The sequence below is a fragment of the Centrocercus urophasianus genome, unplaced genomic scaffold, assembly GCF_019232065.1.
Source record: "Centrocercus urophasianus isolate 14NV4802_14NV808 unplaced genomic scaffold, USGS_Curo_1.0 seq_14, whole genome shotgun sequence".
Lineage (NCBI taxonomy): Eukaryota > Metazoa > Chordata > Aves > Galliformes > Phasianidae > Centrocercus > Centrocercus urophasianus.
This window is the reverse complement of record NW_024884586.1, coordinates 32,336,089-32,355,953: the sequence shown is the minus strand read 5'-3', so window position 1 is coordinate 32,355,953 and position 19,865 is coordinate 32,336,089. Positions and strand designations below refer to the sequence as shown.

General features: G+C 52.2%; 1 protein-coding gene across 2 annotated transcripts in view; it reads right to left on the bottom strand.

Moving 5' to 3' along the window:
• Positions 1-91: 91 nt before the first annotated feature.
• Positions 92-19,865, bottom strand: part of TMEM63C (transmembrane protein 63C) — a 24,631-nt gene continuing 4,857 nt past the window's right edge. For both annotated transcript variants that reach the window (XM_042815009.1, XM_042815010.1), the window contains exons 2-24: positions 12,441-12,554; positions 11,816-12,036; positions 10,789-10,868; positions 10,335-10,422; positions 9,270-9,307; positions 8,707-8,849; positions 8,423-8,474; positions 8,031-8,139; positions 7,437-7,510; positions 7,235-7,315; positions 7,042-7,162; positions 6,804-6,937; positions 6,461-6,583; positions 5,851-6,004; positions 5,347-5,453; positions 4,137-4,223; positions 3,651-3,716; positions 3,393-3,555; positions 3,197-3,302; positions 2,904-3,071; positions 2,490-2,605; positions 2,069-2,140; positions 92-1,959 (exon numbers count right to left, since the gene is read on the bottom strand). In XM_042815009.1, coding sequence (XP_042670943.1) covers positions 1,747-1,959; positions 2,069-2,140; positions 2,490-2,605; positions 2,904-3,071; positions 3,197-3,302; positions 3,393-3,555; positions 3,651-3,716; positions 4,137-4,223; positions 5,347-5,453; positions 5,851-6,004; positions 6,461-6,583; positions 6,804-6,937; positions 7,042-7,162; positions 7,235-7,315; positions 7,437-7,510; positions 8,031-8,139; positions 8,423-8,474; positions 8,707-8,849; positions 9,270-9,307; positions 10,335-10,422; positions 10,789-10,868; positions 11,816-12,013 — 2,493 coding nt within the window. In that variant the 5' untranslated portion in view covers positions 12,014-12,036; positions 12,441-12,554 and the 3' untranslated portion in view covers positions 92-1,746. The remainder of the gene's footprint in view (positions 1,960-2,068; positions 2,141-2,489; positions 2,606-2,903; positions 3,072-3,196; positions 3,303-3,392; positions 3,556-3,650; positions 3,717-4,136; positions 4,224-5,346; positions 5,454-5,850; positions 6,005-6,460; positions 6,584-6,803; positions 6,938-7,041; positions 7,163-7,234; positions 7,316-7,436; positions 7,511-8,030; positions 8,140-8,422; positions 8,475-8,706; positions 8,850-9,269; positions 9,308-10,334; positions 10,423-10,788; positions 10,869-11,815; positions 12,037-12,440; positions 12,555-19,865) is intronic.

Sequence of the window (19,865 nt, the reverse complement as noted above, 5' to 3'; positions counted from 1 at the left end):
TTGGAGAGGGTCTGTAGCTGGGCAGAGGGTGACAATGGCTGTCACTACCAGACAGGAGCAACGCGCAGAGGTGATGACTGCAGGCAGCAGGTGGGTGAAGTCATTTTATTCAAGGCACGGTCATAGCGATAAATAACAAGAAGGTACAGACCTCTGGCACATTCCTACAGTGTGGCAAACAAGGGCAATCCAAGCCTCAGCTCCGCAGGACTCAGTGCCACTCGCAGGCACTTGTGTCCCCCCAGAAAGGGAGCATCAAGTCATTGGATGGGGCCACCAGCATCTTACCAGCCCCAAGATGAGTGGCTGCAGGACATCGGTGTAGGGAGCTGGGATTTCCCCTCAGAGTCACTTCTGGTTGCCACAGCCACCACTTGGGCATGTAGAAGCCCGGGAGCAGCAGGGCTGCCAGCCTTGAGAGCTGGGACCTCCAACTCACTGCTGGGTGCCCCAGGATTTACACACTGTGCCCCCACTCCCAACAGCTTCAGTAATGCTGGGCAGGGGAAGTGGCACAGGGCATCCCTGCAGTGCTGTTCTCTGGAGTCAGAACCCTCCATCGCCCCTGGGCAGAGCAAGGACTGGGGCAGGGCACCCTCCCAGAAGTGCAATGCAAATGGCCCCCTAGCAAGGGAAAGACCCAGATGAGCTCTCTCACATCCCACTACAGTCTTGGGCACCACCCATGGCAGGCACCAGTTTCAGTCCCTATCTCTACAGCATTGCACCAGAGTGGGGAGAAACTGTCTGAACACTGCCTCATTCCTGAGCAACTGGCAACTACAGGAGGATGACTCATGGGAAGAGGCAGGATTTCAAGAGCCTCACCTCTGCATTTTCAGAAGGTAGCAGATGGGTTGATCCCCCACTGGCACCATAACCATTCTGCTATCAGCTGCCTGCTGTGGCTTTACCCCAGCAGGAAACCACGCAGGCACAACAGAACTGTGTGCGCTCGCCCTGTGGGAGCAAGGCTGGGAGTGCAATACCTGCTCCTGCATCCAGGGCCCAAAAAGCCCAAGGATGCTGCCTGGGCAGGAGCAGGTGGTGTGCACACACCCAGTGCAGCAGCATTCGTGCTCCAGAGGCTCCTGGACAACCCAGGGAGTGCTGCCAGCCCCCTGTTGCTATTGCAATGGGATGGAACTGTGCGGATCCCCACAGGCAGCCCCAAGGGGAGTGAGGGGAGCGTGGGCTGCAAGAGTGGGAGGATGGGAGCCACCAGTGAAAGGCAGCTGTTGTCATGGCCACAAAATACACTTGTCCCTGAAGACCTGAGGGCACAAGCAGACTGCAGCAGCAGAGGGAGGGCACAAAGAGGGCAAGCCCTGCCAGGACAGTGCTCTCAGCACTACATGGGCTGGGGAGGACAGCACCCAGGGCCATGGGAGGCAGCAGGATGGCTGCAGCAATGGATGGGCAAGCTAAGTTTTGTCATGGCAGAGAGGATGTGTGACCAGAGGCAGGGCCTCCCTCCTCCCCTTGCAGTACAGTCTTTCAGGGAGACCTTAACCCAAAACCCTGCAACCTCTCCTCCCCATCCCAGACTGGATGTGGCAGATGGGGCTGCGGGGGTGCAGGGTGGCCAAGCCTGTCTGCAGTGGCAAGGCCACGCTGCCTTGCATGGGCTGAGGTCCCTCCCTCACTTAAGTCCTGATGCCCCCCTGCTCCAAAATCAGCTACGTGTGGGTCCATCAGCAAGGTGGGTGCCCACTGGTGTTGGCTCTCACCCTGGGAGCAAGATGCTCACTGGTAGCGGGGCTGGCTCTCCATCAGGGGGCCGGTCCTGTACTCGCCTTCCACCGTCTCCAGCTCTGTCTCAAAGTTTTGCAGACCACAGTCCTCCCCATCCTCTACCAGCTCCAGGTGGTTGCCCATGGTGCCATAAGACTGGTGTGCTGGGGAAGCTGCCGGTGTCAGGCTCAGCTCGGGCTCCTGCAGTACTGTGGCCACGAAGAGCTGCCCCAGGGGCAGTGAGGTCAGGGATCAGAGGCTGGATGTAAGGGGATGCTGTCCCAGGCTGGGAGTGAGCTGGGGGCCCACAGCAGGGTTAGGGAGATGTACTCACATTGGAGTTGGGAGTGGAGGAGACGCTGCTCCGCTCGGCATCAGTGAAGGTACCCTCGGACTGATCAGACATCTGCAGAGGGGAGACAGGAGGAAGCCGCACAGGGGCAAGGGGAAAAGCTTTGGGACACTCCAGACAGAGCAACATCCCTCACTGAGGCTGGGTCCAAATCCCAGCCAAAATAGGATTCACCCAAGTGAGCTAGAAATGCTGGCCATGACCCTCCAACCACAGCACCACCCAGCGCTGATGTCCGGAAATGGGGAGCTCCTGCATGGGTACCAAAGAGCTGACTGCCAGAGCCAGGACTGATCCCTGCCCTTGTTCTGATCCAGGTGTAGCCAAACTCTCTGACTCTATACTGCAAATGCACCCAAGCAAAGCACAGAGTGGGAGATGGGAAGCAGCCGCCCCTGCTCACCTGGTAGCTGGATGGTTTCCGTGGCTGTAGCTTCTTCAAGCAGAGGCCAAAGAAGGAGAAGACAATGCAGGAGAGGAGGACCACAAAGGTAAAGAGGGTGACAGGGCGGGTGGGACCTAGGGCAGAGACATGAGGTCAACACGTGAACCTCCAAGGACCTGCTGTACACCTAACTGAGCCTCAGGGTGGTGTATGCTGGGGGTGCTCTGAGCTCTCATCCCCCTCTTCCAAACACTAACTGATACTCCTGCATCTCTCAGGTCTTCATCATGTCTTCCCATCCCTCTTCCCACTCCCTACATTGTGTCTAACTCAGAGGTGACACCATCATCCCTCAAGGGTGCAGCTCATCCCCCAGAACTTCAGACTGGTGACCCTGAGAAGTGGCAAGGGGCAGTCCCAAGCTGTCCCTACCAAGGCGCAGGACGGAGAAGAAGAGCAGCCAGAACATGCAGAGGATGGGGGCCACCACAACTTGGCTGATGGCGGCCACATGGAGCCGCTGGTTCAGCTTGGTGGGGATATACACATAGTAGATGTTGTATCGGTCCACCATGTGCTTGAGCAGCATGTAGAGCAAACCTGTTGGAAAGACAGGGGATCTTTGGTGGCTGTTCCTTCCTTTCATGGGAAGTCTCCACACTGCTACTGACAGCTGGGACAAGCTGTTCTCAGCATGGATGGGGACACAGTGGCGCCATACTCACCAAAGGGGACAATGATGGGGCAGGTGATGCTGTAGGTCATGACAACAGAGAAGATGCAGCAGGTCCACGCGTACTCCAACCCAAATTGGAACTGGTAAGCTTGGCTCTGAGACACAACCAACAACACTGTTACTGCCTTTGCCTCTCCAGGTGCACAGGATCACCTGTGTATTCAGAATAAGCCGGGGCCATGTACCCGCTTGATGTGGAGCCGCTCAGGCTCTGACTTGGCGAGGCAGAGCCGGGTGGTATAGACAAAGAGGCCAGGGATGCGCAGCAGCTCCATGGCTGTCCCAATCAGGCTGGAGGTGACAACGTAGTTGACGAAGAAAGCGCCATTGTCTGGGAGGAAAACACACCTGCCCCACGGACAGGGAGGGTGAGAGGGCAGCAGAGTTGGCACTGGGCTCTGCTCTGCAGGCTCTCAAGTTTTGGGGAGAAGGCTTTTACTCACTGGAACTTGATGTCAGCCTGGTCCAGAAAGTGGGTGTCAAAGAGCCAACGGAAGAAGAGATCCAAGCTAGGAGAAACAAAGGGGCAGCTCAGGAAGGGGACACAGAGCAGCGTGGGGGACATAGAGCCTGCACCTGCCTTGCCTTGCCCTGGGCTCAAATCACACTTACTGGAGCCAAGACTATGCAGATACCTGACCTGGTCCTTCTGGGATCTGCTGAAGGACTCAACACAAGACAGGCACCAATAGCAACTTAGGCTAGCTGTGACAGTCTGGGACAGATCTTCACCTACTTTATGGGGTGTATTTTCTGTCTGTGCCCATCTGGGTGCAGCGTGGCATCACTAAAGCACGAGCCTTTTCCTTCCCAGGGACAGCCATGTGTCATCTGTGATGGAAGCAGCTCCTGTCCCTCAGCCCTCTCAGGCTCACTTGTGGGGAGAAGACAACTCCAGTGTGATGCCCAGGCTGCAGGTTGGTCTGTACCTGGTCAGTCCCAGTGAGGGCAAGATGATGACCATGAACACCAGGAAGAAGAAACACTTGTGCATGGTAAGCTGGTTCTCACTTGACCTGGGGAAAGGGAAGAAAAAGAGAACTTTGCACTCCTTGTGAGTGATCAGAATCATAATCACCAAGGTTGGATCACCAGTCCAGGATCCAGGACAGGATCACTCAGTCCAACCATCCACCTATCACAAATAGTTCTCACTAAACCATGTCCCTTATCACAACGTCCAAACATTCCTTGAACACCTCCAGGGTCAGTGACTCCACCACCTCTCTGGGCAGCCCATTCCAGTGCCTGACCACTCTTTCAGAGAAGTAGTATTTCCTAACATCCAGCCTGAATCTCCCCTGGTGCAGCTTGAAGCCATTCCCTCTAGTCCTATCATTGGTTACATGAGAGAAGAGGCCAACCCCCAGCTCACTACAACCTCCCTTCAGGTAGATACAGAGAATAATAAGGTCTCCTCTGAGCCTCCTCTTTTCCGGACTGAACAATCCCAGCTCCTTCAGCCACTCCTCATAAGCCCTGTGCTCCAGATCCCTCACCAGCTTTTTGTTCTTCTCTGAACCCATTCCAGGGCCTCAATGTCTTTCTTGCAGTGAGGGCCCCAAAACTGGACACAGTACTCGAGATACAGCCTCACCAGAGTTGTGTACAGGGAGATAATTACTTCCCTTTTCCTGCTGAAAACACTGTTTCTGATGCAAGCCAGGATGCCATTGGCCTTCTTGGCCACCTGGCCACACTGCTGGCTCATGTTCAGCCCAGCATCAATCAATAACCCCAGGTCCATTTCCTCTACACAGTCTTCCAGCCACTCTGCCCCAAGCCTGTAGCATTGCCTAGGGTTGTTGTGGCCAAATTGCAGGACCTGGCATCTGGCCTTGTTGAACCTCATCCCGTTGGCTTCAGCCCAGCTATCTAGCCTGTCCCGATCCCTCTGCAGGGCCTCACTACCCCCAGATCGACAGGGATGGCAGATCAACACTTCCAGTCAACATGGTGTCATCTGCAAACTTATTGAGGGTGCACTCAATGCCCTCATCCAGGTCATCAGTAAAGATATTGAAGAGGAGAGGGCCCCAGCACCGACCCTTGGGGAACACCACTCATGATGATGCTACTGGGGCTCCTCTCTTCCAGCATGGCCCTGAGCGGTCCTAGAGGAGCAGGGGGTCTCCTTACCTTGTCCAATGTGACTCAAAGAAGGCTGAGTAGTAGACGAGGAATGGCAGGAAGACGGAGAAGGCCCAGAGTAGCAGCGTGGGGAAGAACTGGGTAACAATTGGGTTCTGCAGGAGGAGAGATGGTGGACACCCTCTTAGGACTCTGCCAGCTCCAGGGAGCAACAGGCTGTGCCTGCCTACACTGCCACTGCTCCGTCATGTTGCAGGCAGCTCCCTGGGCAGGTGTACATGGAGCAGCTCTTCCATGAGCAGGGACATGTTCCAGGAGGCAAGAGCTTGAGGACAGCCAAAGGCATCACGAAAATATGCTAAGTTCCCGTGCTCTTCCAGCAGCTCCCATGTCAATAAGCAGGAAAGCAGTGTGCTGCCAGCAGCTTCTGACATCTTCTGGAGCTCTTCCCACCCCTTTTCTCCTGCACGGCCACCAACTTGCCCTTCCCCATGAACATAGGCACCAAAGCTCAGGCATGCTCAGGGCTCAGGACTGTGTTCCAGGGACTACCTTGAGGCTTTCCACAGGTCGTGTGACATTGAACATGTCCATGGTGTTGACGATGATGGCCGGTGTGGTGAGGAAGAAGAGGAGGATGAAGAGGCAGATATTAAGGAGAATGAATCGCACCCACCAGGATGTGCCACGGACTGACAAGTTCTCCCTAAGAGAGGAAAATATAACTTGGATGCAGTGCAGAGGAAACACCACTGTGTGTCTTGGGTCTTCTGTCTCAGTCCTCCAATGCTTTGTGCCCTGCTCCCCACACCAACCACCCCATAGCCCTTACTCTAAGCCTACCGTCGCTCTCCTTCCTATGTTGCTGCATCGCAGATACAGAGATCCCAGGATCTGAGTATGACCACAGTGAGGCCTGTGCTACAAGGATGCCTGGGATTAAGGCTAGAGAAGTCACAGCCTGGCAATCGCTCCAAATCTTGTCTGATCCTGCAACCTATGGAGCGATTGTTCCAGTTACCATAGGTAACTTCAGCTATAACCACAGGAAGGTTCTTCACAGCCCGTCACCCTGGGAAGGTGCTCTACAGCTATGGATATGGTTTCCCCTTCCCAACTGCTGGCCCTTCCTCTCTCCATTCCTCCCACCCTGGCAGCTCACCAGATAATATCACTGGGTGCTGGAGCGTAGCGCACTCCCCACTGGTGTGACTTGACCACAGTGGTCACAGAAGACTGCTGAGGATGCTTCCGGCAGTGGATGTGGCTGTAATCCTTCAAAATCCTGCAGGAGGAAGCCCAGGGTCAGGTCCAAACCACAGGCTCAGAATCCCCCCTGCTTCTCATGAGTCTCTCCCTGCTGCTCCAGGCAGGCAGAAACAGACTGGCTGCCTGGATTTGGCTGGAGGAGCTGTCAAAGTGCCCCTGCTGTCCCCAGAAATGGTGGCCTCATCCCGTACCACCATCAGGTCATGCTCGCACCAGCAGGCCCAAGAGACACTCACACAGCTGTCATACGCTCATCCTGGAAGGTGACAAAGGCCATGTCAAGCCGCTTCAGCGTGATGCGGTTGCGTTCAGCATTGAACTCATCTGTGAGCTTCTCCTCCAGTTCCCCATAGTACTGCTCAGCATCCACCTGTGGGAGCAGCGAGGGCTTGGGCATGGGCAAGCTACTGTGCTGCCTGCAGTTCTGCCCACACTGGGATCACGTTGCCTGCAGCCCAACTCTCTGCTTCCTACCTGCTCAAAGCCACAGAAGCGACAGCAGAAGATCCGGGCACAAGGGTGGGTTTTGATCATGATCTTTCCCTCTTTTTGTGCCTTGGTGGTGAAGTAAAGCCGGCCCTTCATTGCCTTACGCCTGCCAGGAAACAGATAGAACAGTTCTTCTGCCTCCATCAGACAGACAGGTACAGGGTCCCCATGTACTCACCTCTCTGCATCCAGCTTCATCAGCTTGCGCACATCAAAGCAGAACTGTACGTTGGTGACAGTGCAGCTGGGATAGGCCTCACTGTGGGCACATGGACATGGTGACACCAGGGGACAGTGACAGGAATTGAGACAGACTTCTCTCTCCTCCCCAGGGAAGCCCAGGTAGGATGGGGACACCCTGCTGAGATGAGGCTACTCACTGGAAGTGCTTAATGATAAGTGAAGGGTCTGTGATTTCCATGGGAATGTGAGTAACCATCAATGTCCGGGCGACCTAGGAAAGGAGAAGAGGCAAAGGATGGGGCTGGGGTCCATGGACCATTCATTTGCTATCTTGTTCAGCCCAGATTGCAGTTTGTGGTCATATCTTCTGCAGTACAGAAAGGGAAGGGATGTGCACTAAGGGAAAGGGCTCAGACACTATTGTGCACTTAGGTGGAGGCACTAGGAGTTGCAGAACCCACAGCCTTTGTCCCTTGCTGGCCTCCCGCATGCTGCAGGAACAGGAGAGCCTGTGGGCAACTGCCAGCCCCAGGGCTTCAGCTTCAGGGCTTGGCTGGACAGCCAGCTTCTGACAGCTAGACACAGCTGAGATCCAGTCTCTGCGACAAGGCAGCAGAACATTTGCCTCCAGACTCTCTTCAGAAGCAGGAGAAAAATGACCTTGTCTTTTCATGTCTATCCAGGTCTGAGCTGCTTCTAAAGCTTCCTTTACGTACACCACAGCAAATCCAGAGCTGTCCATCTGAGCTGAAAAAGGCAGGGATGGTGGCTGTGGGGAGGACACAGCTCACCTTCTCATTCTCTCTGTATTCCAGGTGGATGGAGTGGTGAGCCATGCAGAGGATGGTGAGGATGAAATAGATGAGGGCAAAGATGCTGTGCAGCCACAGGAGACGATCTCTGGAGAAGGAGAGAACTGCATCAGCTCACGCTGCAGCAAATGGACCAGTGTGGTATTTAGCACTCTGCCATAGCCACCCAGCCACCCAGCAGAACCCTCTGAGCCTGCTGCCAGTGCTGGAGACCTAAGCCAAGAACGCATGTGGTGCATACAGACACACAACCTCCCACATGTGCTGTGCTGCTAAGGCCAGGCCCCAGAACAATGCACTACTGCAAGCACATCTGAGTGCTTGCAGCACTGCAGCTGCACATGCAGCTGCCCAATGCCAGAGTTACGTACTGTGTTGGGATGTTGGCGATGGTGGTCCGGCCAAAGTGAGTGGGGTTGTGTCCTGCAGGAGAAGAGGACAAGCAGAAGTTTATGAGAATCTGGTGCAGAGAGCATCTTCATGCTTGCAGGGCAAACGATGCCTGTGGGCCCTCTTTGCTCCTCCTGTCCTCCTACCTCCCAGGTCCGCAGTAAGCCCCCACCACCCTGAAGAACCATAACTGACAGAAGGATCCTTTCACCTTCCAACCTCAAAGTGCAGTGCTTGTGCCACCCTGAGGCTGGGATGCACCTACCTAGGAGGTCCCCCGAGAAGTTGACAGGCAGGATGACAGCCACGGAGAGCACACAAACCAGCATCAGCAGGACCAGGAGGTGCCGCTGGAAGGAGAGGTAGGTGGTGGCGTCGATCCCACACTTGCTCTGAATTTCCTCATCCCTGGGAGAGAGCAGTGGGAGTGAGTGCTGGGGATGTCACCACCATCACTGTCACCACCACTGTGGTCCGCTGTCTCCATACCCACTCTGGGGACACTAGGGCTCACAATGGAGCTGCTCTAGCCCCACAGAGTCCTTGAAAACTCATGGCATTCTGCCTGCAGCATGTGGGATTTGGGCACAGAGGCAATGGGCCCTCAGGCTGCCATCCCATTGTAAAACTGGATCTTACTGGGAGACGCTGAAGCCCTGTCCATTGGGGCAGGAACCTGGGGTCAGCAAAGCAGTGGAGGACAGAGAGAGAGGAGCCTCTGCTCTCTCCCCTGGGGGACACTTCAGCAGAGCTCTCCTCCATTGCTCTAGCTCTTGGACCACCACCCACAGGGACCAGCATCCCACAACACTGACAGTACATACTTACTTCATCTGGTAGATAGAAAGGAGCCAGGAGCAGAATCCCTGGAAGGAGAGAGAGACAAGATGAGGTAAGGGCCACCACACCCAGAGCCCTAATATGGAGCTGACCCTGGGGACCCTAAGGGCTCTATCTCCTCCTCTTTGTCCCCTTTCTGTGGGGGCTTATAATGACGTTGAATGCAAGGAGCTGCAGGCAGAGCCTTGTGGGATGCCCTCCTTTCTCCTCCTGTGAGAGCTGTCCCTGCTACTCCTCTCCTCTCCCCACCTTTACCCAAGATAAAACTATTCCTCACTGAACACAGACACAAGTGACTTTATGTAGATCTCCTGCCACACTCTGCTTTCAAGCATTTCATTTACTACTGCCAATATTTGTTGGCCTCACAAGCTCTCTGGCAGATTTCCTGTTTCTAAGTGTCTGAAAAATAATTTAAGTACTCGTTTTCAAGCTTTCTACAAATGTTCCTACAAACTCCTCTTACCCCTTGTCTGGAATGCATTTTACACCTAACCTGCCAGAGTTCAGATTTTCCTCATTTGGAAACAGCTTAACTTTAAAAAGGTTAAATTATAAATCTTAACATCTATAAATCTTCCTTAATCTGCTTTTTAGCCATGCTGGCTTTCCTTTTGTTTTTTTTCTCCCTTATTTTTGATGAGTAACAAACATCTGCACACAATATCCTATATGATGCCTTTAAACAGTTATTCTGCCACCTGCAATTATTTTGATCCTCTACTTTCCCTGCCTAGTTATTTTTTTTTAATAAGTTCATTTTTTTTAATAGCTATAATACTAATTGACTTTTGAACTTTTGTTATCAAAAGACAGGAAGAGACAGCAAAATGTGTTGGACTGTGCTTGTTTCTAGTGTAGCCTGTTTTGTGCCTAATGCCACCAAGACGAGAAAAAGGCACATTTGCAGCAGTGGTAGAGTGGTAGTGAGGGTAGCTCTGGGTGCCCTCATGGCATCTCTGGCAGTGAGCGTCCTGAGCATCTCAAAATGGCTTTGCTGAGAATGCCAAGAGCAGCTGCAGACTGCCTTTGCCATAGCTGCTGTGTACTTACCATGTCCTTATTGTCGACATCTAGGGGGCTGCTCTCTGATGGGGACTTCTCCTTCTCACTCTGCTCCCCATAGAAAAGTGATGTCAAACTTCGGATGGATGAAAAAGAAAGAAGTGAGTGAGGCACAGGAAAGACTGCAGAAAAGAGGGGGAGAACAGCCACAGGGAAACCACACTGAGATTTTCCTCAGCAGCCCAGCTGCTGCACTGTTCAGGCAGTGCATCCTGCCCAAATGGCACCGAGAGCCATGTCACCACATGCCCCATGTCACCACTTCTCCTGCAGCAGACAATGCCTGTGTTCCCCCCGGCCAGGAGTGCTGGCCTCGTTGCCAGGTCATCACCTCTGGCCTGGACAAAACAGCAGCACTCTCAGGACTCCTCTATGGGCTGCACCACAGCCCCATTAGAGAGGCTGAAGCCAATCACCTGCAGTAGCCTTGCGGCTTGCTCACCTATCATTGTCCATCAGCAGTGCCAGGCGCCCATAGTCCCAAGCTGCTTTCCGAAGGCAGGAGAAGATCAGGAGAAGGAGCTGGAGGAGGAAGGAAGGGACAGTGAAGGTTTTTGCCACAGAATCTCACCATCTCCCTCCTTCCTGTTTTTCTGCTGATGAGCTCACATAATACTGTCCTCAAGCCAAACTGCTCTTGATCCACAACCTCACCATTGCTGCTGCAGGTAACATCACAGACACTGACACAGCACAAGTGGTCTCTGAAGCCTGAAGCCTTGAGTGTATGCGCACCATGAGAGACCCCTGAAGCTGGATTATTTCCCAGTGCGGCAGCAATCCCTGAGGTGCTGGTGACTGGTGCTTCTGCAGCTGCTCAAGCATTATCTGCTATCCACCACAAAGTGTGCAAGGCTCTTGGCCATCAGAACTGCGTGACCAAAGCAGCAGGGAACACCAGCACACAACTGCATACACGTGTGGCTGTCACCACATCTGTAACACACACTTGTGCTCACAGACACCATATCCACAGCCTTCCCTGTAACCCCAGGTGAAGCTCACTGTGGGCCTTGGCTGAGCATCATTACTCGGATGGGCAGAAAAAGTCCCCATGTGCACAGGAGTTCATTTCCATTCCCACTACATCTGCAAAGCACCAACCTGCAGCACCACGGGAGGACATTTACCAGATGTATCTTTGGCTACCCAAATACCAACACAGCAAGGACTGTCCCACAGAATCAGAGGAAAGGGCTGGAAGGACCTCACAGCTACTTGGCCCACACAGATCATAGTAACAGGGCATTACAGGGACCCAAACATCTTCTGGTTGATCTCCTTTCTCAAGGAGATTGCCTCCAGCATGGGTGAGATGTGGCAACAAGGTTTCTTTTAGGACACAGCTATTCCTCATCTCCCAGAGGTACATCCTTTTAGGGGCTGGGACACAGCAAACTGAGTTTCCAGCCCTGACCCCCATGTTCTCCCAGGAGCCTGTGGACACGGCACCCTCCTGGTCTGCTCACCAGCCAGAGGATGAAATTGATGGCGAGCACAGTGGGCACGCCACCAAACGGCAGCCCTTGCAGGACGGTGCTGCGTGAGCGGGCACTGAAGCATTGCTCCTCAGTGCTGTTCACCAGGGTGTCCAGGAAGCTGAGTATGTCCAGTGAGGTGGGGCCAGCTCCATCCAGCGCTGGTTCCACCGAGTACACGTTCTCCATTGGTGCTGTCACAGGGCCTCACCCTGCAACACAGGGCCAGGGTGAGGATAAAGCAACTGCTGCTTGAAAAAGGGTCATGGCTCCCTCCGGTCCTTCACAGAGGTTGGGAGCTTGCTAAGGGCAGGGAGGGAATGAAGCTAGGTGCTGAACTTGCATTTTCACAGAATCATAGAATCATTAAAGTTGGAAAAGATCTCTAAGATCATCTAGTCCAACTCTTATTACCATGACCACTAAACCATGTAACTCAATGCCGTACCTCCACAGTTTTTGATCACCTCTAGGGAGAGCCATTTCCCCAGTCCTAGCTACAAGGGAAGGGCTGTGGCACACAGGGCAGAAGGGAGTTGACGAAGTCTTACAGTTACCTCATACTCTTTTCCTTACCCGCATTAAAGCCTATGCTATTTGGTTGTCTCTATCATACCTGAGGCAGGTCTCTCACCACCCCTCCACTCAGTCTCGGAAGCTGAGTTCAGCCATGGCCACCCTGTTGCAGTCAGCAGGTAAGAACGAGGACTCAAAGCATTGGCTCGAGTTTCTGAGAAAAAGAAATGATGATGTTAGCAAGGGGGCTGCTAGGGCTTCCCTTCATTAATTCCTGACAGCCAAAGCTACTGTGGGATGCAGTCCAGACCTCCCTTCCCCATCATGGTGTGCGTGATTTGAGTGTCATGGGACTACCCTTCCATTTTCCCACCAGACCAGGATTACTCCTTCCAAGACTTCCTCCACTCCTTCTGAGAGCTGATGGTGCAGGCTACAGTCACTGCCAGTAGGAAATGCTTAAAGGCCATTAACAGTTAAGGCTGTCTCTTACTTCCAAACCTTTTCTACTACTGTAGTTTGGAGGAGAGGATCCTCTCCAAACCCGCAGTGTTTGGGAACCCTGTGAACAAACATCCTACAGAAGCCAGTGTAAAATAGCATGATCATTATTAACAGAGATACTGCAGACTTGTGTGCCAGGATGGTGCCAAATTGCTGCTGAAGCACAGGAGGAGAGGATCAAAAACCTCTCTGTTTAGGGACAGACGGGTTACCGACATGAGGGGGAACAGCCAGACAAAACACTGTATTTGGAGGCCTTGAGCAACCAAAAGTAATTTTGAAGTTGATCATACCCTGAGCAGGGGCTTTTGTCAGATGATGTCCAAGCAGTCCCTTCCAACCTTGGCTATTTTGCATCTCTACTCTTGGGCACTTGTGCTCCTGACAAGGTGACCTTCCAGCCTGCCTGAAATTTCTATGGAGTTAAATGAGTTCCTTGTCTTGCAGATCCATTGAGCAGAGATACTGCAACCACAACCTGTGAGGCTATGTGAAACCTCACTGCACCCACTCACATGGACTCTGAGAGCTTTGTATTTTTGCCTAAATTGCAGACAGAGACTTTTTGCAGCCCCTGCAGCCACTCAACCCCAGCTCATCACTGATGCAGGATGCTCCTGGACCACATGGACAGGACAGGACAGATGAAGAAAAGCAGGAGCCACAAACTGATTAAGCAGCGACAGAGGATGCAAACAAAGGCAGCCAGCACCTCAAGAGACCTGGGTATATAAAGTGTTTATGGCATTTTTTCCTATCAAAACCAAACAGGACAAAGTCTGCTTCAACACCAAAGGAAATCTGATTGAGAGGTCCTTGGGGATCACAGGGAGAGCATACACACAATACCTCAGCTTAGAAAGGGGATCTTCCTGAGCTCTACAAGGATTTGCTTTTGTTGAGAAACATTTACTGCAGATGTGTCAGTGTGACAGATGGGAGACTACAGCAGCATGTGCATCTATGTGCACTGCTGTAGCCTCAATCTCCCCCTCTTAGATCACTCAGCTTAAGATCTTGGAGGTGTGCAGCCATATATGCACTGACATGGCCAGTTCATGGCATCTGGAGACACCCCAGCCTCAGCTGGGTGTGTGAGGGGACAAACAAACAGCAGCCATTTGTTCCAGCCAGGCTGCCTCTTGCCCACTGTGAGGCCATCAGGGCCCGTGGCCGGGTCAGCACTTTCCTACAGAGATGTTCTCAATCTGTTCTTTCCATGTGCACGTCTTCCTCCCTCCCCTCCCCATGTAAACAGCAGAGCCATCACCATCTGGCATTTCCAGCTGCTAAATAATTCATTGCCTTTTTGTTAACACAGAGAGAGTGTCTCTGGCCGAGGGAGCTGTTGGACCTTCAGTAAATAATCAAGGAGACTTAGCAACCTCTGAGTCGCTTCTGCCACCAGCAATCCAGCAGCCGGCAGTAAGATCCTGCAGTTTGTTTCTAGGCTCTCTGCTCATGTCCATAGGGAGAACACACTGCTGCAAGATGACAGGGTGAGAGGACTGGTGTGAGTTGGCTTCTCCTATCAAGCCGTTCTTGCTACCATCTTTCACTAATAGCAGGCTGTATTTGCTGTCACTCCAATCCTTCCTGCCTGCAGGCTTCCCAAATGCAAGCCTTCACCTACCCAGTGCTGCCAATCCCTGTTTCTCCACCCAGCAGTACTTCATCAATGTCAGTCTTCCTGCACAGAGACAATTAAGGAGCAAGAGAGGCCTAAAACCACCAGGGCAGATCTGTCCCCCCCCTCTTGAGCACCTCCTGGTCCAAAGAAGCCATCCCATCATGCTCAGTCCTGTAACATGTAACAGTGCTTGTAGCAAATCACATCTCCTCTGAAGATGATCTCAAGCTCACTTTCCTGCCTTTTCACCAGTTCCTTCAGCCTCAGATTCCCAAACCAGTGCCATTTTGGACCATTTTTTCCATCTGATCCCAACTCTTATGGTTCTCTTAGGAGAACTTCTGCAAATCTCATAGCAGCAGCACTACCAGAAACTGCTTGGAAACAACCAGATAGGTAACTCGCATAGGAACAGCACGTGCACAAAAATGGCAAGAGAAGATTTCTGCTTCTGTGCACAGCCTGAGCCCAGACCTGTAGGACATGGGCAACCTCCCTCCAGAGCAGAGATCCCCATAGCGAGAGGTTGCATGGGTACTGTAAGTCAGATAGAGAGCTGCTGCCAAAAGACCTAAGCCACATTTTCACATCAGTTTATGAGATAATGCAGTACTTCGCAATACTCCGTTAACAGCACAGAGAAGTCCAACCAAGTGCACATAATCAGCACAGCAATTCCTGTTTGCTGCCACGCTGCTGCAGGGAAGCTTCCTGACATTGCGCTTTTCCTGACCTTTATGGGGCAGCAGAGGAAATGATGTTGAGAATAACAAAACCAGGTGGGTGTATTCACATCCAGGGGTGCCGTAAGAGCTCCCTGTAAGAGCTCCCTGTTAGCGTGTATGACCAGTGTCAGTCACAGCCAGGCATCCCTCTGGGCAGGCACTGTCCCTAGCAGTGACAGTGGCAGCCACATGAGGAAATGCAGAAGAGGCAGGGCTGCAGCTGGGAAAATGAAGCAGTAACAGACAGGCAGGAATCACAATACGTGCCCTAGCCCATTAAGGTCTTACAAGAGATATGCTAATACAGGGTTAGGAAAGGTGCAGGGCACAGAAAAGCACTTGCTCCTCCTCTTGCAATGGCTGTTAACAGGCAGTGCATTTATCAGACTGACTGTTCAAAATTATTTGTTGGATGATTTCTATGAACCATTTGCAGTATGTGAGGTTTGCCTTAAATAATCAGTGCCCTGATTGCTTTGTTTATACACCAGCATCTGCTTCTCCTCTCTGGTTGGGCAGGCACTAATCCAGAAAATCAGATTTCCAATTAAAAATCAAACATTTATTTTTCGTAGACACAATTTTATAAAATTTGTCTTTCCCTTTAAACATTCTGACAGCAAACTCATTTGTTAGAGCAGTAAGGGAAAGCCAGAGTAGCAAAACACCAAAACAAAGCTTTGGGAGAGCTCAGATAACTAAGCTGGGCTCCTCCAAATGCCAGTGCTTGCTCAGCCTCCACATGCTGTTTGGGCAGAACAGACTCACTAGTTTTTGTGGCAGGTCAGCAGCTGTGGCATGGGACTTGGTCCTGCTTCTGGTCAGCAGGGAAGCCAAGCTATAAAACCAGATATTTGCTTGCCTAATGTCTCCTGGAAAGCCATCATCCCGCTACACAAGTGCTTCTCTTCCTTCCCAAGGAGCCAGGCAGCAAGAGGGAAAAACAAGGACTGATGTAACAGGAAAATCAGGTCCATGCCTGTCTGTGTCCCTGGCCATGCACCTCCAGCACCTGGCCTTGGCTAGCAGTGAGTGGGGCAGGGTAGGAAACATAAGATATTGCCACTGACTCAGCACAGACAAGGCTGGGGCTGGGAAGTCTGATCCAGGCCCTGCATTGAGCTCAGCACAGCCTGGCCAAGGCACCAAAGGGCATGGTGACCTCTCCGTCCCTGCAGGTTGGTGTACAGCAGAACAGGCATGCTGCATACCACATCCAGCCCTGAGTGGGCATGATACTGAGGACACCACCCCCAAGGCGCTGCCTCCAGGACATAGCTCTCAGGACAGATACTGGGTCAGAGAACATGTACCAGCTCCATCCTATTAGCCTGCCAGAAAACAGACATCCTGCCAACAGGGAGAAACACATCAGAAACAGCAACCTGCCCTGCTGATCAGACCCTGGAGTCAGTAAAGTCTGGAAACAAACGACCACCTGGCAGCAGCTGATGACCCCTATCAGGCATAACCACCTGCTCAGAGACTCATTTTGTCATCACCAAGCAAGACATGACTGCACAGAGAGGTGACAAGGACCCAGCAGCCGACGTCCCTTGTCCCTGTACATCCCCGCAGTGGTGGTGCCCTCCTCAACCACTGCTAGCCAGCTGTCCCACCAACAGGCATCATCTCATCTCCAACACCCACCAACACCAGCAAGGCTGACTAGTGCTGCTCTTATTTGGTATCAGAGGCTCAGGAAAGCACCTGGAGGCAGACAGCTGCTTCCCCTGTGAGGGTGACATGCCCACATAGAGCAGGGTGCCATGCCAGCACAGAGAAAAGTGCTGCCTCCTCTGGGATAAACCCTACATCTTGGAAACATGGGCATGGCTGCTCGCAATTTCTTTACAAGCCCACTGCAGGTCACATCTGCAGTTCACACCAGCAGAAGGTGCCAGAAACACTGTGGGCTCCAGAAAGGAGGAAAAGGGAAGGTAAGAGAGCAACTCTTCCATCCCCAGGCCCCTCTCACTACTCAGGAGCAGTGGTAGGCAGCGAGGAGAGTGGGAGTTTGGTGTGCAGCCACCTGCTCCTCTCTATCTGCAGCACAGCACAGCTCTGCCCAGCCCAGCCCTGGGCAGTGCTGGGCTGGGCAGGGGGCTTCCCCAGGGCAAGGAACAGGCTAGGGTTATGCTTGTGGTGCTCAGTCCCCCAAACCAGGAGCAGGGAAGCCAGCCAAGCCCCCACCATGGGCTGGGGCTCCCCTCCAGTTCCCGGGCCCTGCCACCGCCAAGTGCAGCTCTTTCTCCTCAGCCTCCCACCTTACTCCTGACCTCCGAGTCTTTCCTTCAGGTTCTGTTGGACATCTCCATTTGCTTTGCCCTTGAGGTTCCAGCATCCGCAGTACCCCTGTATCTGGCTCAGCTCCTGGAGCAAAGGAATCCTCCTGCCCTGCCCAGCTCACCTCTTGGTGAGCACGAAAGATTCTTCCTGCAAGTGGTGGTTATAACGCTATATATACACACACGTAATTTTAAAGCATTTGCAGTGCTGGAACACTTTCCATTGCCTGAGCTCAGTGCCAGGAACACAGAGTGAGGTTCAGGCTGCAGCAGGAGCCCACAGACACACATCGCTTACCAAATGTGGCCCCAGCACAGCTCTCCTCCCACCTCTGCCAGGCTTCCAGCAGCACTGGGTAACACCAGATGACCAGGATGAATCACACCGCCCAGTGTGTGGGAGCTGGCAGCACTGCAGAGGATTCGCCCAGGGGGTTACATAACAGGGCTCTGGCCGGGCCTTGGGTCAGCATACAGCAAAGGGAAGGGGAAGCCTCTGGTTGTGGGCACAGCAGCCTAGGAAGGGAAGACAGGGATAGAAGGTGCTCCCCAAAGCTTCTCAACCCTGTGGGGACCCACCACACGGCCATCCTCCTCCCCAGCATGCAAGCAAATCTGGTCCTTGAATGGGAAGAGGGTGGATGCTGAGCCAGGCTCCCAGCCTCATCCCCCAGCCTTGTGCAGCCCACGCAGCCCGCACAGGGAGAAGCGGGAAGCGGCTGCTGTGGAGAGAGGCTGCTCTCCAGGCAAGCTGCAGGCTCTGCAAGGTACACACTGTTCCAGCCTCCTCCTGCTGTCATGGGTGCAATGGTGAGATGGCTTGTTCCTGCCACCTGTCCCCTCTCCGCAGCCACGTATCCCCTGCAGGGTAGGGCACGGCCTGGCAGGGCAGGCAGCCCCTCACCTCCTCAACCCACTTCCTCCTTCCCCCCAGAGGGGACATGAGGAGCTGAGCAGCCTCAAAGTATCAAAAATAAACCCCAGGCAGTGGGAGGGGAATGAGATGCCTCTCTGGCCATGTCCACCATCCAACAGCGCCACACAGCCAGCGCAAAGATTGGATGTGACAGAGGAAAACATGAGAAAGGGCTCATTTCCCTTATGGGAAAGAAGGAAGTGTCACATCTGGGTGCATACAGAGGTTGGGGAAAGGACAAGGCATGGGGAGGAAGAGAAAGTGTGGGCCAAGAGGGGCAGCACAAAGCCAGGATCGGTGATGCTTTGAGCACAACTCACCCTCGGAAAAAGGCTACCTGGGATTGGAGAGATGAAGTTAATGGACACGTGGAAATGTCCCCTGCCACTGGGATGTCCTCTGGCCAAACCCCATCACATGCAGGGCAAAATCATCTCTCTGCAGAAACCAGTAGCAACACTCCTTTCAACAGGGCCTTAAAATTACCTCATTGTTTTGGATGGAAAGAAACCTTGGAAATTCAGCTGCAGAAGCTGTCTGAATAAACTGGAAGTTAAAGAAATTCCTCTCACACACGTAACTGTGCTGGGATGAACTAACCCTGAAACCTAACTATTACCCTGGAACACTAGGACAGTTGTAGGCAATAGCAGTATACACACACAAGAGATAGCAGGGTAATTATGGCATGGCAACATTCAGCAACATTCTTTATAAGTCCCATTACTTGCTTTTGTACAGCTTGGTGCAACTCTATGTGCAGAAACACATCATGCCCTTGCCTCTCTGCCACAACTGAGCTAACCTGGAAGTCCTTAAAATGTAACATTCTCAGGAGGTGGCACAACCACCCTAGCTTCTCTTAGTTTATTCACTTTTGTTCTGCTTCTGAACAAGGAAGAATTTGATGAAATGTCATGAAAGAAAACAGAAGAAATTAAATACTTGGATGAAAGAATTAAAAACTTGATGAAAAGCTCCCAACACAAAAATCCAATGAAAGTGCCTGATCAGAATAGTAGCAGAGCAATATGAAAGGAAAAAAAGCAATAAAGAGGACTTGGAACCAGAACAAATAAAAGAATTACGACTTTCTGAAGCACATATCTGACAAAAAAGTAATCAAATGTTGCCCGAACTGAAAACCAATTTAAAACTTGAAATTGTAACAACCTACATGCTAAAACTTTAGATCACTCTAATCTGGGAAAAAATAGGTAGAAATGCACATGGTGTGTTCTTGTTATCAGAGATATGCTCACTGGCTGAGCAGCTGGAAATAAAACCTGATGAACTACATAAGCAACAAACTTGTTCTTACCAAAAAAAAAAAAAAGAAAAAAAAAAAAAAAAAAAGAAAAGGGGAAAAAAAAAAATAAATTATTTGATTACAGAAAAAAACTTATAAAAAGTTAAAATAATTCCAGTTATAAAAAGAAGGAGTGCCTGATACCCTTTCCAA